The following is a 17,381-nucleotide window of genomic DNA, read 5'->3' on the forward strand; positions in this document are numbered from 1 at the left end:
AAGGCCTACCCGGTTGCTGTATACGGCAGTAACCTCCTCGAAGTACTCCCAAGTCCACTTTTGAACTTAAAGGAGCCTCACCAGAAATTCTGGACTTTATTGCCAGTTCATCTCAAATAGACATAGACGCTGCAAAGTAGTAGCCAATGTGGATGGACTTCCCTCCGAACAAGGAAAATGTGTTCATATATTGCCGGTAAGAGCCTCGGTGAACGCCGCTGTCGTATACGGTACAATAGACAAATAGGCATAAACTAACCAGGTATTAATCCAGACATAGTTGCCTGGTTAGTTTCAAACATAGCTTCCTCAGACCATCACGATGGTGTAGAAGGCACTCGTTGTTCTTCGGATGCCTAATCACACCAGGTTCCGTGCATTTTGCATGAATCTCCGGACACGCTATAAAGCCCACTTCTCGAATACGCCAACCTCATTTTCTGCTCTGGACGGAAGGCGTAACCCCCGGTGAGGGCATCAAAAGGCCTGGGGTCACCTTCAAGTCAGTACGAAGATGGTTGCCAGCCTCAATTTCCACGACTATGAAACAAACCTTCAGATCCGCGGAATGTACCTCCTGGAGTGCACTAGCCTCCGAACGAGCCCAGTGATAACGCCACGTCTGGATAAGTTTTTGTCATACGTCTCAAACCCTGGCTCAGCTAACGCACGGCGGGTGCACGGTGTTTGGCAGGCACCACCATTAGAAAACAATGTGCTCCATTTCGGGCGGTGGGTGAGTGGATTAATCCACTCGGACGGTGATCCACACAACTTCTGGTGCCCTGTCCGTACCAATTATAGCTGCTTTTGTGTTCTCATTTTAGCGGGCTTAAAACCGAGCGCCGAAGATTAAAAGGGAGATTCTTCACTTTTTTCTTTCCAGGTGGTTCGGGTGAACCAAATCCGATGAATGACAAGGACAAACCACTTTCGGGAAGCTTGGGCCATGTTCAGTATTCGCACAACGGAGTTAAATAGACAAGCAATTGAGTTCAGATTACGAGACCAAACTTTTGGGCTACGTCTAGGTATTCCAGGGGCTCAGCGATGGTAGGAAAGTATTCCACCAGACTTTACCGTGAGAGGTGTATGGTTGCCTCAGTGGAAAATGAAACACGGTGAGATACAAAAATATGAATGTAGATTGGGATGGTCTTCGTCTCGAGCACAAATGCAGCAAAATGCAACATTTCTTTAAAAAATTTTCTATTTCAATCGCAAAGGTTTCGCAGCGAAAAGCGTTGTGCGACCGATCGACCGTGGTAGACGCTCCAGTCGCGTGTCAATCCATGAACTGATCAGTTTCAAGGTCTAGGCGCCTTGACCGCCGGCCGGCTCTGGACGCCGTGGTTCCGTTTGTCTGTTCAGGATGGATGAGGCTTACGATTTTATTGTCCTTGGAACAGGACTGAAGGTATCCTCGCATGTAGCTTACCCTTACAAGTGTTAGGAGTGTATTCTTAGTGGGATACTTTCCATAGAAGGGAAGAAAGTTCTGCACATAGACAGGAATGACTTTTATGGAGGGAAAAGTACATCACTGACTCCTTTAAAGGCCCTGTTTGACATGTTTGGTGTTAACAAAGATTTGGAAGCGTTCCAGCGAGGAAAGGACTGGAACGTGGACTTGATTCCGAAGTTCATTATGGCCAATGGTTAGCGGTCTCTCGTAGCTATATTGAACAAATTTCAGGGAATCTTGTTAAGTTACTGTTGCATACGGGTGTGCTTCGATATTTGGACTTTAAACAAGTCGACGGGAGCTATGTCTTTCAGGGTGGATCCATTCACAAAGTTCCATGTAGTGAAACAGAGGCGCTCTCTTCCGGTAAGTTTTTTATATTATCGAGCCAGTCAGACCTAATGAGTCTGTTTGAAAAGCGTCGGTTCAGGAAATTTTTGGTTTGGGTTATGAACGTAGACGCTTCCGACCCTTCCACTTGGAGTGCAGTATACAGTGAACCTAAGGACTTGCGCAAAGACTGCATTATTCATGCCTTCCGCGCGTTTGAACTTGAGGATGATACCCAGGTAAGTAGACGTGTGTAATTTCGAATGGTATCTTAGGTGTCCGATTTCTGTTACTGGTATTCTTTTGCGCCATCTACAGGCGGCGTTGTACACGTAACGGGAACACGAAAACTCAAGTAATTGCACTCGACTCGACGGAAACAGCCAGGATGTCTGTAGCTAAGGCAAGGTAACTGGACAGTCGGGGATGGATTTAAAACAGATTATTACGTTGGCAGGTAGCGTCTCTAAAAACGAGACAGGAGTTATCAGGTGTAGGTCGTTTAATCAATATAGAGGTGCATCATTATGATTGAATTCGGTTGGAGAACAATTCAAGGCTGTATACAATCAGCAATGGGGTTCTAACACGCCCATGACCCACAGCCCTTCTCTCACTGGCCTTCACCCCACCTCCTCCCCACCCATCAAATGATGCAGTGCGAATTAGAAACGCCTGCTGCCACTGAAATTTTATCCGAATGTAGGGACAGCTGCAGCCTGTGGTGATATTTGGACCGCCTGCGCTTTCAAGCATACATTTACACGCCATACCGCCTCTACAATGCAGAACGCACTTCGTCTGTTGGCGGTTTTCATGATTAGTTCTCGCCTTATGATAAATATTCTTCACTTTTGCCTTGATCTATCTACCGTAGGGCGCGTATTCACGAGATCCAGCCGTACTTACACATTGGTCGTCGTGGGAATCAGCCACAACTTCAGGAGTGACAGCAGACACGTCTTCTAGCCTCCACTTTCCCGAACATCGCCGGACTGACCTTACCGAGTATTACGGGAAATGAGTAGGCCTGGAAGAACGCCGAGCAGCTGGTGGGGAATCTCTTCATATAATGGCTTTTAACAAGAGTAAAGTGGACCGTACTTTCCAGTCGGTTTATATCTGGAGAGGGGTTTGCAACTTGCTGACCGTAATGCACTTTCTGGGCGATTCTGCCTACAGACCACAACTGCAAACATTTGGCTACCTTATTATACCAAAGGCCTCGCTGCTGCTACCACCAGCTCCAAAATAATCCCAACAGGCGCCAGCAAGGTGTAAGGCGGTCTTGAACTGGATACGATGACTATTTGATAGCGAGTGGAATGACATAGTGCTTCAGCAGGGGGTGGCTGTTTACGGTCGGATTAAACTTAGCAATAGGCGATCAACACCATGAGTACTGTAACGTCACCATTTTGCTGACCGGTGCGAGGCGAATACCCTGTTGTTAGAAACTTGGTGTACTTGGTTTGAAGTTGACTCCGTTAACCAGGGACAACGTCATCCCCTGTAAAACTGTGTGCTTATTCTACAGCGGACAGGTGATGTGCGGCATCTTCGAGTTCTTGACCACTGATGCTCCAGAAGCGTGTCTGGTTTTGGATGGCGTCAGCGTGTTAGTAGCATGATTAGAAGACGGTTATTTAGTTGTGCGGCAGATACTTCAATGGGGAAAAGAATCTATCAGCACCGACTATGATGGCTCGGTCATGTGCTATGCATGCCGAAGCACCGTCTACCGAGACGAGTGTTGTTCCTACTGCCTCCTTCAGAATGGCGCAAACCGTGAGGTGGACAACGCATGACTTCGTAGAAGGGCGTACATGAGATCATGAGGAGTTCGAGTGATTTTGGTGTTGGACGACTTCCAGTATGGAGTCCCCGTGACCCCACCTGTGCTTGACTGGAGACATTGCAAGAAATAGCGGCTAATCGATATCATTAACGTTCGTGCTGTCACTTTCTCTCCGGATTATCTAATCGAGCGCTTACGAACGTAGGCACCTCAGAATGCTTGACATAGGCCAGCACTAGGCCCCCTCCCTCCCCCCACTCTCCTTTTCACTCTAGGGCTTTAAATATAATAAGACGTACCTTATGGTTGTACGGCAGTGAAGTGTCAGTGTCAACACTGATGTTGCTGTCTTTGATGATGGTTATTATGATAATGATGACAAGTGGTTATAGCTACCAAGCTTCATTGATGGTTTGGGAAGGTAGGGGTAGATATCTCGCATAGCAAGCGGTAGTCGACGTAATGTGCGCATGTGCTTATGAGTGTCATTGGCGTTTTCATTGGGGGAATCGGAAAGAAAAGCTGTGCACTGAAGACAACAGGTTGGAGGCGCGCGCAACTGGATCATGTCTTACAGTGTCCGTGACCATTGATGTGTCCCGTCTTAGGGCCCCCTCCAATTAGACGTCAATGAACAGCTCAGTTGAGTTTGCCGATAATTGTTTTCTTAGTTCGCTGCCAAATAATCGTTTGACCTCCTGACTCGTTTCCACTCTTCACGTGGTTGTACGAAAAGAGCCCTTCTCTGAAGTCGGTCGACTGACAAACGGAGCACGTGGTCAAGTGAGCACAACCTTTGTTGTGTGCTCAGTTCATCTATCGTGGGTGAACTTTGTCTTGCGAAATCCGTTTGACGTCAGAATTACTGGTCCGGTGTGTCAACCAGACTGAGGTAATGTCCCGCATACGTCGATGGTCGAACACCGAAAGTTTTTTACCACGTCCTCAGCTCTGAGGCCAAGCTTCTGACCCGTATAACAACATCGGGCGCATCGCAGCTGATGATCAGCACATAACTGGAGAAGTCGCTAGACTGCGAATTGACTGCTCAGAGTGGATTGACTGAATGGGGCATGCATATCACCCGCAAGGATAACAATGTCAATGCCTAGCGAATGAGTGTGGATAAATTCCGGTAGGAAGTATCCTTCTCAGCGCCAGAACTGCAATCTGTCAGGATATATGCTGACACTACAAGCGCACCGTTTTTCTATGAGTGGCATTGAGTTTGACTGAGATGGATAACAAAACGTCGCAAAGACAACTATTTACTAGTCCTCTGACCCTAGGGACCCACTATCAAAACCATAGAGTAAGGCCCCTTTTACGGTTACCTTGCATGCACTGTCCTTTAGCTTCGGCGCAAATTCACGAGCACTGCTGGAGCCTTGATTATCCGCGAATTTACTTTATCTGTTTTATGCTAACGCAGCAATCATGATACATGAACCCATCAACAAACCCAAGCTCTTCATTATGAAGTTTTAAAGAAGCATAAGGGGATGAAAAATCTTGAAACGACTGCGCTCTGAAGGTGCAAAACGCCTGCCCAAACATGGAATGATTTCCAATATTCTGTTCAGAATATTTTGCGCGGACAAGTAATCTTCACTAGACCGCCCAATAAAATATCCGACACCGTGCTTAGAGGATGCTGCTTCAGCATTTTACGTGGTAGCAACTGCAGCGAAGACTTCATTGATTGGGTCACTTCGCTCGAAAACCGGAAATCGGGCTATCACCATGCCTGGGGTTGTGCTGCCGTCTTGAAAACAACTGGCAACTTGTGTCGGCACCGTCCAATAAAGTTTTGGTTTCGCTCTCAACCTTACAAGGTGTTCGCTGCTGGGTCCAGAAATGGTTCTCTGTCCGATCTAAACCTATGATAACCACATTATGGAACGGGAGTCAAGCATCGATGTTGAACACTGATGTCATGCAGTCGATGATGATGATATTATGGGACGACTGTGTGCTGCGCTAAATCATCGCAGACGAAATCGTCTGTATAGTCTAGCGACAAACCTTCACCAATTGCTGATCGTGTGACGCATAAAGGTACCTCGCTTTAACCTGTTCGTGTGAATCGGTATGCATCAGTATTCACGCGTAACCAAATCGATCAGTCTGGACAGAATGTAGCTGTACTTCACATGTCAGCATGGCTCAGCGGTCAGAGCGTGAATTTACTGACCAGGAGGTCCGTGTTTCGAACCCAAGATCTGCCTCTCGGCTTCCTTTAGGTACGCTTTGACAACCTGTCAGTATCCCAGCCCTCGTGCTTCGTTCTGGTGGCACGGCACTTAGGCACCGGAAAGTTGCTACAGCTGAATGATTTTTACACTATTTTTTCTATGCCAACACACCGCGTAGTTATTTTCGAACTAGCTAAGCGACTACTGGGGAAGCTGATGATTTCGGCAGAAATTGCATACTGTGTCATTCATTATTTGGCAATATATGCATTTTTGTTGAACTCAGTTTTCCCTCGTCCCGGTTAGTGACATTGCGATTATATGCTCGATGAATTGCTCGAAGGTGTAGCACCACGTGACCAGCAAATTACTTGTCACGATCTGCTTTTGAATCACCTTCAATGATGTCTGTAGTCCCCGCCTCCGTAAAGGGTCCAGTGAAAGCCACAACAGCCTCGACTAGTTTTCGTTTGTGTTAGGTTCCGTAGAAGGCATGAGACCCAAAGGGCTCGGAGTGTCTGGGTCACTTATTGAGATCCGCGTTTTCATTTGTCTCCCGAATAGACGGGGTCGTCTTGATTATGCCAGAGGCGCTAGGGAGAACTTGAACAATTTGGAGCAGTGAATTTGCTTTTGGAAAAATCCGCACAAGGGAACGTCCACTTTCATTGTCCAAATTACGAGGACTCTCATAATATCTGTTAACATTCTAGCACACCCTAGCCAAATCATAAAAATGACAACGACTTCAGGACTAATATGAAGTATGTGTCGGAAACCATCACTGAATGGTGAAATCCCTTACGTACCTATTTTGACAGGCCCTTGTCCATCAACACAGGCCGTGTTGCACTCATAACTGGACTGTTTTGACGTCACCTTGTTGACCTGACAAATCCCATCAGGATTCCAATATACCTGAGTTTAACTTCATTTGGGTGTCGATCCGAAGTAAAAAAAATGCAGCTTTAAAATCGTGCCCTTTCGATTGGTATCTACATCTGTTGTATTAGTAGAATACTTGACAATGAACATCCATCAGTTGGCAAGGAGTGGTATGTCAAACCGCGATCTGCATGCGCTTGTCACCGGTGCCCATCCTTGGCACCTTGGTTGACATAAATCAACCACCTTAGCCTGAAGACGACGATAGTAAGTCTGAAGATGATGGAAAGCGATCCAAAGTAGCTATTGCTACTCAGAACAAAGTAGGTTGGCCTGACAGGTGGTGCTACAACATTGCACTACATTTAGCACTTTGGATCTTTCGTTCTAAGTTCATTCGGGAAGTCAGCCCAGTGAGTGAAGAAAATCAACCGAAGTGGCTATAGTTGCGGAATGAAACAAAGAAGCAAGCAACTCTAGATTCTTAGGTGCCAGCGTGTAACACTTGCCGTGTTAAAGAAGAGTGAACTTTTACGTCATCTACAAGTGGACGATTCTGGTTGATCTCTTGAGCTCTCTATCTTTCCGCAGACTTAGCCCTGGTGATTGGAACTGTTGGACTGCTACGGAAAGTGTGAGTGTTTCCTGGAACAGTCTATAGGCGCACCATCGGTTGAAAGTTACCATCTCAATTGCCTGCTGGAGTGCTAGCCTTACATAATGAAACGATGATTCGATTCAGAGTTTATAGCACTTGTCTCATCTGTTCCCTTCCGTTAGCGTGAGAATTAAAGGATGCAGAATACCCCCTCTGTTTGGATTCAACTGTTAATGACTTTCCCACAACTGAGATACTTGGAAATACGGGTGGTAATGTGGAAAACCTCTCAAACGGGATTGACAAAATAGACTGCGCTGCTGATGTTACTCTGATAGGAAGTGACATCTGTCTACTCAGAACGCCTTCGACTTTTTTAACGTACCTAAACTCGTTTATCAGGACTGGTATGCACTCCTAATGACGATACCTACGACTGGTGAGGCACTCCAAGCGACTGAATTCTTTGCGTGCCTGGTTATTCAGGTGTCTAACTAACTCTGGACTCGCATCAAAGCCAGGAGATCTTTGAGGAATCTCGAAAATCTTTGGCACCCATCAGCATGCGTGGTTCGTATCATAAGCAGTATCACTTTTAGCTAGCAGCAGCTTAATGGTGAATTAAGAGCCTTAGCTAGGGATTCAGTCGAATCTCTCATCTGTGATGTTCATGAGCCGAATGTGGATCATAAAGACAGTTTCAGAATTCATTTGGAACGGTGCTTGCTTGATACTCAGCTGTTAATGAACGTCACTTTTACTCATTGTCTTGCGAGGCATTTTCTTCCTGTCTGTTTTCTTCTAACTCTCCAATCTCACAGAATTTCATTGGGCACGCTATTTGTCTATATCCGGATGATTGTTACAAGGATACAGTACCGGCTTCCGAGGTGACTGACCGCATACAGTTGTACAGCAAATCTATGTTGCGCTACGGAAAATCACCCTATGTTTATCCCCTATACGGATTAGGTGAATTGTCTCAGGCATTTGCCAGACTCAGTGCTGTTCACGGCGGAACCTACATGTTGAACAGACCAGTTGATGAAATTGTATTCGAGAATGGGAAAGTAGTGGGTGTGAAGTCACAAGGCGAAATGGCGCAATGCAAGGCTGTGATATGCGACCCAACCTACGCTCCCGATCGTGTGAAGAAAGTCGGTCAGGTGAGTGTGTTCTCTGCATCGTTGTGCCTACTATTTTAATGCCCGTATGTCAGCGTACCTCGGTCCTGATCACTGTGGCTTCGAATAACCCAGGATCCTTTGTCAACTGGTCACACCATCAATGTTATCAGTTATTTATTGACTAGTACAAAGATTGACGACAACTCTCACCGTTTTACTGAACTCCAGCTGGTGATTAGGGCAGTCTTTGCATTGTCTTATTAAGGAACACTATAGCGTGTCGTAAACTCTTATGGAGCCGACTAATTTAATTACACTAGTCCCTGTCTAGTAGACCCCAAATAGGCCAGGTGAAGTTGATAAAATTGGAGAGGCTGTCTTTCTACGTAGGGGTGAATAGCCCAGCAGTTGCGAATGCAATTCACATAATCGTACTAGACAGCGGGTCGTTGTAGAGAAAACTGTTAGTTAGGAGCACTGCTGTAAGCCCCCGCTCCGTATTGAATCCTGACGCAGCTTTGTGCAAACATGTACTTATTTTGCAGAAGCCTCAGTCCGTCATGCTTTTCACCTTCATAAAGACTCACTGAGTTGCTATAAAGCATATACGGTCAAATACCAGTCAAGCGAATGCGATAGCTGGATGGTACATAAACAGCCAAAACTGAATTGGCACTTCCTCTTGCTTCAGTTACATATCTGGTGTCATTTAAGAATATCTAATTGTCTAGTTCGATGATAACAAAAAACGGGTCTTGCGTAACTTGTGGTGTCGCACGTGGTTTGCTCTGTTCCGTAATGGATGCCGTTCACGGGCTTTTTATAATATTGAACTGCCTTATCCTGATCCATCTACATCGTTGACAGCTACAGCAGATGATAACACTGGTGCTTGACTGCCAACAACTATGTCAATCTATTTAACTAAGACCTTTTAGTGGGAAGAAAATAATGGGTCAAGAAGAGGATCCAGGCCTAGTCTATCACAAATATCCGAGCTACCCTCACCTCCAACACTGTCGGATCATCTGGGTAGCGACTGACAGCGTGAACGTCACCGACACCGGTTAGCCGCCATATAGTTTACTGTTTCCAGCCAAACCCAGGGTGGGTCACGTCGATTAACAACATGCAAACCTTTTCAATCTGCCTAAGTGTTCTTTTTCACTCTACCTGCGACAGTTCCTCCAGTTGTATTTTAATTTAGAACTTCGAGGAATTTTAGAATGTTGCTCGGGATTCATTGCCGTTCCACAAACGCATCGCCCAGTATCTTGTAGGGTTGCAGTCAATGTCATCGTCATAGGACGTATTGTCCGAAATGGATTTTGGTAAGTAGTTTTGCTTGGTTTGCTTCTAATCAGGGACCGATACCGTTCAAAGGCAAGGTGAGTTATGCGCACCCTATGTGTCCATAAACAGTTCAGCGAGAAGCAAGAACGAACAAGTACATGATACGAATCCATATGGGCGTTCCAGAAATGGTTCAGTGGTTAAAACGCGAATTTACTGACCGGAAGATCCGTGGTTCGAATCCAACCTTTGCATCTTGGCTGATCCTGTTTAGGCTTGGGCAGCTAGGCACTGGAAAGGGGTTGCAGCTGAACGACTACCACTTATCATCAGGCTAATGGCAGTGTATCGGAGGCTGGCTGGGAGCACAATGTGGGTAAGCAGTTTCGATTGTTCCGGGGGTTGGTGCCGCCCAAAAATAGTCTGTGGTCAGCACGTATCTGCGGGTATTCGCCGTTGTCTGTGCGTCTTGATTCCGGTCCACCCAATTGAGCTTCGGCAGTCAAGTTTGCCTATTTGCCTTACCTATCCATGCACCCCCCCCGGCAACTACAGAAATCTCTGAGCTTTTAGCCATTAGAAATAAGGCACTGAAAGCGTCGGGAGTATATCAAAGCTACAGTCTGTTGGGACAATGAAGGGACACCAGTTATTGGCGCATTCATCGGATACTCAGGAACGTTTGCAAACGAACCGTGCAGGGGCGACTATCCACGAACAACCATTCAAGCAGTAACCTTTCAGCCTGGTCGCTTAAGACAATGGTAACCCTAGCAGTGGCTTCTGGATCACCAGAGGCGGAAACCGATGGGGAGATGATTCAAACAACCTTACTTGGTTCTTCGATCCTCGTCTCAGACAGACAGCGCACATCAATAGATATCGAATCCAGAGTGCATACGGTCCATTGTTTAGCTTGTTTCAGAGTGCGAACGTTAAATGCTACCAAGTGAACTGAGCGTTGGGGTTTGAAGGATGCTTTCGAAGTGTCTGCGGCGGTTGAGTTGAGTTAACCCTAGTTACTGTAGCTAATGGCAGTGGGGAGCGAACGGATCCGTCATTCCTTAATATTTAGCCTATGGAGATGTCGCTAATAGCGAGGTAAGGTAAGGGGCAAGAACAACTATATGAAATAGAAAAAAAAGGAAGAGTCAGCAGCATAATATGCGATTATATTTTGATTTACTTGCCTGATTTAACCATCCACATAATGCACGTAACGCGGAAGGGGACGATGGCATCATGCGTAGTGAACTAGGGGGAGGTGAGTTGAACTGAAATATTTGAAGAACACTGATCTTCGTTAGTGTAATGAATAATCGATAAGTGATTAAGTCACCCGTTGCTCTAGTGGGACGAGTAGTCCGGAATGATAGCAATTTACTTGTCCCTATTCATCCTTCATGCTACGCCACCCCACTTTCTTTATAGTCATATGAACACTAGCTGAAAGTGTTTCATGGAAATAGGCTTTCCAAGTTACCAGATGATTTAAACATCCAGTTCCTGCCTATTACAGAAAACCCGTTACTTCCATGTTTGATGTATTAACGACTAACAAGCTTTACGTTGGCTATATCATTCCCTGACTCGCTCTTGTTCTTTATTTGATTTTCTTATTTATCGGTTTTCTGGTACCAGCTGCATTGTAATACGCGTAGAAGCCCATGGAGATACCGCATATTTACAATGAATCCTTTACTATTTGTCCATTCGGCAGTCGATTAAGAAGCGCACGGTGGCCTCTCACAAAACCGACCCACCATGTTCATGTGGCAGCAGAATAGGGAGCTTTCCAAAGCTCACTCATTAAGGGAGTGCGGTTTTTTCTGACTCTTTGTTCCTCGTTAATCCCAGACGAACTGGTTAGAAACGCCTCATCACCAGTCGAGATGACATCAGGTTGCTATTGATGGATGTTTATCCTTCAATTTATATCCGGTATTTGTCTCACTGCTGTTGTTTTTTCACTGCCTGTCATTTTAGGCCATGCACATCATCATCAACATCCCCCTGTGCACTTGCGAATTACTGAAGTTTGTTTCTCTTTGTCTTGCAGGTTGTTCGTTGTATTTGCATTTTGAACCATCCGATCCCGGGTTTACTAGATGTCTCCTCCGCTCAAATTATCATTCCACAAAGCGTGACCAAACGAAAGCATGGTTGGTATTTCTTCCATTCTCCTCATGACTATTTACCATAGATATTTATATTTCTTGCCTTTCCCGACAACACATGGTATGCCCGGATGGTTTCTTCATTGTCCTTGTGGCAACCACCGTGGAAACAGACAAACCACATGATGAACTGAAAGCCGGGCTGGACCTTTTGGGGGAAATTGAGGAAAAGTTTGTGTCTGTGGATGATCTATATGAGCCGGTTGATGATGGACATGACTCGCAGGTAAGTTTCTGGGCATTCTTATGAGTAGCGGCTCCGCAGCACTTACGATCACTCTGCATTCGGGCACTAATCCTCAGCAATTGAAGTTGGAATTGCTGGGTGGCCGTTTCACTTTTATTGCAGCGAACAACTCAGCTACCAACTTCACAACCTAAGCTATAATTTCCTCCCCCCAAAGATGGCTAAGCAATCTAAGGTGATTTCTCCTGTCATATGTTAATCTCCCAAACTTCAGGGAGGGGTATGTAGTCGGAAAAAACTTTAAAACGACTGCGGTAAAATCATATGGATTCCGATTTCTACCTCTACTTGGAAAACGGTTGGTTGGACTTTCCCGAAGTCTATCAAGTCATGGTCCCACCACAAGACAAGGATACTTTTCATACGTTTTTGTGACTAAGAAAGAGCTTGGCAAAAGGACTTGACCAAGTCCGTTCAACAAAGGAGTAGTCTGCGATCAATACACAGTAGGCGCTGCTCGTTGTCCGTGCATCTCAGGTTTGATCAAAGACGGCCACCGAACTGACTCTCAGCAGCGATAAGCCTACCTATCTGCGCGCCCATGTTACCAGCAGCCAAAACAATGTCTGTTCTTTTAACCCGTTGCAGAACAACATCTAGGATGTCATGGAAGTTTTTCGGGTAGATTCAGAGCTGTAGTTCGTCGTGCACAGATAGGGAGAGCAAATTTAGAGCGACGGGTCTCCCTTTCTCAAGATCCTATTATATAGCCATTGCCATACGAACCGTGTAGACATCTCTACCAAAGGTTACCCAGTCAAGTGAAGTTGCTTCAGCTGGATGGCTCAACCCAATATTCACCGCGATATATCCAGCTATAGCGGCTTCTGTTTCACCAGAAATGTGCAACCAAAGCAAGAAGAAAGCGAAGGGACAGTTCAATTACAATACTTGCATTCTGGATTATTGTTCCTGACAAAGCACACGCCGATGTAGACAGAATCTACAATACAACCGAGCAGGGCTTGTTGTCCTGCTTGCTTTAGATTGCGGACATTGAGGGCAATGAAGGTAGGTCGGTTTTCCCGGTTCTAAACTTGACTTCGAGGTGTTTAGACCCTTCACCGAAAAACAAGCTCGCAGAATTTGCCCCTAATGGTGATTCAAAGCAAGCAAGGCTGCTGGTCCTAATGCTGAGGCCTATATAGAAGGTGCTCTCAATGAGATGGGATAAGGGACAACGAATACGTGAAAGATTGAGAAGGAAGCCAAAATTATGCGAATGAAGCTCGTTATTTCACCAAGGTATGAATACGAGTGGATGAAGAGATGTATTGCCCTTTCTAGGCTACTGATTTCTCTGGGTGTGCGCTGTTGTAAGTTGTGTAACCCCACAGCCCAACAATCGGGCTAATGCCAACACTGGATGAAATACCTACTCCTTAAATAAAATTTGATCTTCCTTGCTTCATATTGATTTTCAGTTGAATGTCCGTGAAACTCACACGAAAAGTAGGTATAGTGGACCAATCAGCGGCTAAGTCGAGGTTGCAAATCATTGGTCACTTGGTTTTTGTCACCGATCTTTTATCGTTTCATTCTGGTTGTGCATCTCTTGAAAATACTAAGGGGATGCAACTTAGCAAGTACGGTGGTGTACAACAACAACAGTCTTCTTCGAACGGAGTCACTTCGTTACGATCCCACAAAACGTATCATTGAATCGATGGACGAGACAAAAGTAACTGGAAATTTTTTCCATGTTTCACTCCACTACTTCCCAAGTAGGCCGTCCTCTGTGAAATTGGGTTACGCAAATATTCGATTCCCTTCAAACCGCAGTGCAACAGGATGTTTGGGTCGTATTTCCTCTTATTGACTCCACCCGGTATATACCGCTGTCGCTGATGGTCGAGCTCGTCAGTGGAAGTTCTGCAGATAGTTGTGGCAAACTACGAGGTGAACCGTTTACTGTCAGATCACTGGTTTTTGTTTTAGTTGTCCAACTCAGGAAAGCGCATCGCTGCGTAGATGTTTCAACTCGCTTCTTAAGCACGCAAGTATGTGGCTATCAGTCGAGGTGTATTAAGAAATCTGGTTAACCGAACTCATCACAGATCATTCAGATGTCAATTGTCTAGACGAACCATTGACAGCTTTTGAGAGCTTCCGAAATTGCAGGGCACTCAAAAGTAGTCAAGTGAATTAACAGTTACTGACTGTCTTTTTGGTTCCTGAAGGTAATACCTGAATATGAATGTTGTGATTTCCTTAGTTAAAACAGATCATGCAAATCACCCTTCATTTGGATTGAAAGAATTCAACACTAATACCGAGTTTCAGAAGAGCTTGGTAAACAATCCGTAGCTTTTATTTGGGCAACGTTTCGCCTGTGACACAAACGCTTCATCAGGCCAAGTGAGCAGGTCACCAAATTGACCATGTTATAAGGTAGACAGGGAATCAATCAGTAAGTCAGTCCTCTTCAGATTATCACACTAGATCAGTGTTGAGTGTCAATTACGGCTCTTGTCGGTTAGTGAAGTTGTCAAAATCTTGCTTTGGTGGATTACGGGGGAGGGGGGAGGGTAAATTAATTCTGATCGGGTTTGGTTCGTTAATCTTCCACTTCAGAGTGCTTCAGTTGATGATTCACTTCGGTTGTCACTGGTAGATTTTCCCTGTTTTTTGTGGGGTCCTAAGTGCTCCGACAATTTAGTTTGAGGGCTTGAGGTCAAGTGGAATCCAGATGATGACCACTCTTCCTTCTGATGACCGCACAGCTCGACTGATCCCGAACCGTTCTGCACACGGTTGCCAGTTCCACACCTACTGTGTTAACACTGGGATGCTTTGCGATTTCTACCGCCTCGGCGATTAGTCTGTGTGACGTGGACCGTAGTCCTCGCTTCAAAACCTCAACATTTTCTAAATCTATTTTGTGTCCCGTGTCGAGTGCTTGTTCCGCAATCGCCGAGTCTTTCAGTAACGCTTGATGTTCATCTACGTTTCTCGGCGGCCTGATTATTTTTCTACTATGCTCTCCGACTCTTATGTGTAGTTCCCTGACCGTCTGTCCTATATAGACCTTGGTGCAGTCATTACACTTAATTTTGTAGACACAGTCCCTGGTTCTGTTTGCCGGGAGGCGATCCTTCAACTAAAATAGTTGTGTGGCGGTGAAGGATTGCTGTTCAACAACCACTGTCTTAGAAATCCCGCCTAGAGGTTCTCTTTTGCCCACCTGTTTCATATTCTAAGGCATCTCGACCAGACCAGCAACAAAACCAGATTATTATCGCGAGCATCCGTCTATCTAGTCTGTTCATTCACATTGTTTTCTCTCTTGTCACCGTTGTTGCAGCTGTTCATATCATCCAGTTACGATGCTTCGACCCACTTTGAGAGTACTTGTGCGGACGTCTTGGATCTGTACCATCGCATAATTGGTGAACCTTTCGACTTTAGCAAAGTCGATGAGCTCAGAGCGAAATGGAACGAAGCACAGTCCGATGACTGAGAGATACTTTACCATCGCCAGTCTCACATCATTCTCCTGCTTTTGTTTTCTTTGCCTTGCTTCTATCGTGTCTGTCTCGTTCCATGCTTTGATTATCTGTGATCTGCTGATCATGTTATCGATCGATATTTTGTTTTCTTTCAGTTTGAGCGCGCATATTTTTTAATATGATGTTTTTCTTCGTAATTATTGTGATGGATCCCGGCCGATTTTTCATCCACATACTTTGCCAGCGTAATTCATCCATTGCTAACCGCTGTTTTTTGTCCACCATTGCACAATCGGTTGATATTTCATCTAGAATCTTTGTTGCTGAGTGTTCCACAAATCCATGACGTAACTATCTGCTGTTTCAACTTGTGTTTTACCTTCTGGGTGTTGTCGGGTTTCTTCGATAGCACCGCCTCTCCGTTTGCGTAAAGAAAGCTCAAATCCATTAATAGTTGTTTGCATACTTGTGGCCGAAATTTCTCAGCAAGAAACCTCCTGAGGAACGGCAACAAGCAAGTGGCCCTGTTGATATTAAAGAGCGGATTTGAGGCTGTTTGTGTCAGTAACAGGAAGCGATAACTGACGCAAGCCGCTGCCACGTCTTCGATAGGTCTGAATTTTTGCCCGTCGGTGATTACCGATGGTGCCTACAAATATCTGCGTCCCGATTCGGTGCGTTATGTCCGCCCAAATTCGGGCATTCACCTGCATCACAACTGATTGGATGTATTCACATTGATTGAGCTAGCGAAATCCTACTGTCATCGTCGTCATCATCAAAGATAGCAATATCAGTGTTGGCACATGCTTCACTGCCTGCTGATATTCGCTTTTTTCTTGTGCGGACTCCCTGTTGGGAAATCATAGCTGGCTGGACTGGAATGCGTTGATGCCTATGTTTTGTTATACCTGGTACGTAGGACTCCAGGTGTGGCACATATCAGGAATACCTGATTATGTCGAAGACAGTCAGGTCGAGGTTTATTTGGTATCCCTAGGTAGGAGATAGTTCTAATTAATCTAATAATATGGCTCGTCACCTGTTACTGCCCGTGGACGCCCGTGGAAACTGCCACTGTCACTAACCAATACTTCATATTTGTCTTTGGCCCATTTGCATCCAACTTTCTCGAAGTTTAATCATGGTAAACACCGGCGAACAGCTTGGTATCTGTCCTCTTTCTAGTCGTGAACTGGACTTGACCACGTCACAGTACGTTAACGGTGGGATGGCGACCTGCACGAGTCTACTTATTCATACTTATTTTTTATGTAGTCATGTCATTCTTCCCAACGTTATCGGTTCGTTTCTTGTGTCTCACCACGAAGAATTCGGCCAAACGTGAGTTACTGAAGTACTTCTAGCGGTGGGACTTCCAACTTCTAGACGGCTCTCGGTCGAAAAGGTTTTCCTGTAGAATAGCCTACCTCCAGTCAATTTCTGTGAATACTAGTGTATTTAGCAGCATGCCAACTACTGGATCTCAACATCAATGCACACAAATGCTGTATGGATTATGTGATGTTTGTTTGGATAGTTAAAAGTCTGTCACGACCGCGCTGAAATCGTCAACAAAGTGGGTATATTTCAGCGCTCAGTGTTTGGATATGCTATGTTGGCGAAGTGAGGTCGGGAATAATTCAGGTGGTATTCACGACCAGTATATAGCCCAGGGTTGCACGCTGTTGACGATCAAGCTTACGTGCTGAAACACTTCCGAATAAAAAAGGAATACCTGTTCTTGGCATACCACACTACTCGTAAGGTCGCTCAAAACTTTTCGACAGCACACTACGAGTCCCGATGGGACTCAT

General features: G+C 45.4%; 1 protein-coding gene across 1 annotated transcript; it reads left to right on the plus strand.

Annotated features, from left to right (window-relative positions):
• Positions 1-1,319: 1,319 nt before the first annotated feature.
• Positions 1,320-15,933, plus strand: T265_00440 (hypothetical protein; the record flags this gene model as incomplete). Its single annotated transcript, XM_009164213.1, has 5 exons — positions 1,320-2,034; positions 8,093-8,437; positions 11,751-11,853; positions 11,895-12,094; positions 15,420-15,933. The coding sequence occupies 5 exons, from the start codon at positions 1,867-1,869 to the stop codon at positions 15,573-15,575; spliced, it is 972 nt and encodes a 323-aa protein (XP_009162477.1).
• Between the last annotated feature and the right edge of the window lie 1,448 nt (positions 15,934-17,381).

Source organism: Opisthorchis viverrini (assembly GCF_000715545.1).
Source record: "Opisthorchis viverrini unplaced genomic scaffold opera_v5_4, whole genome shotgun sequence".
NCBI lineage: Eukaryota > Metazoa > Platyhelminthes > Trematoda > Opisthorchiida > Opisthorchiidae > Opisthorchis > Opisthorchis viverrini.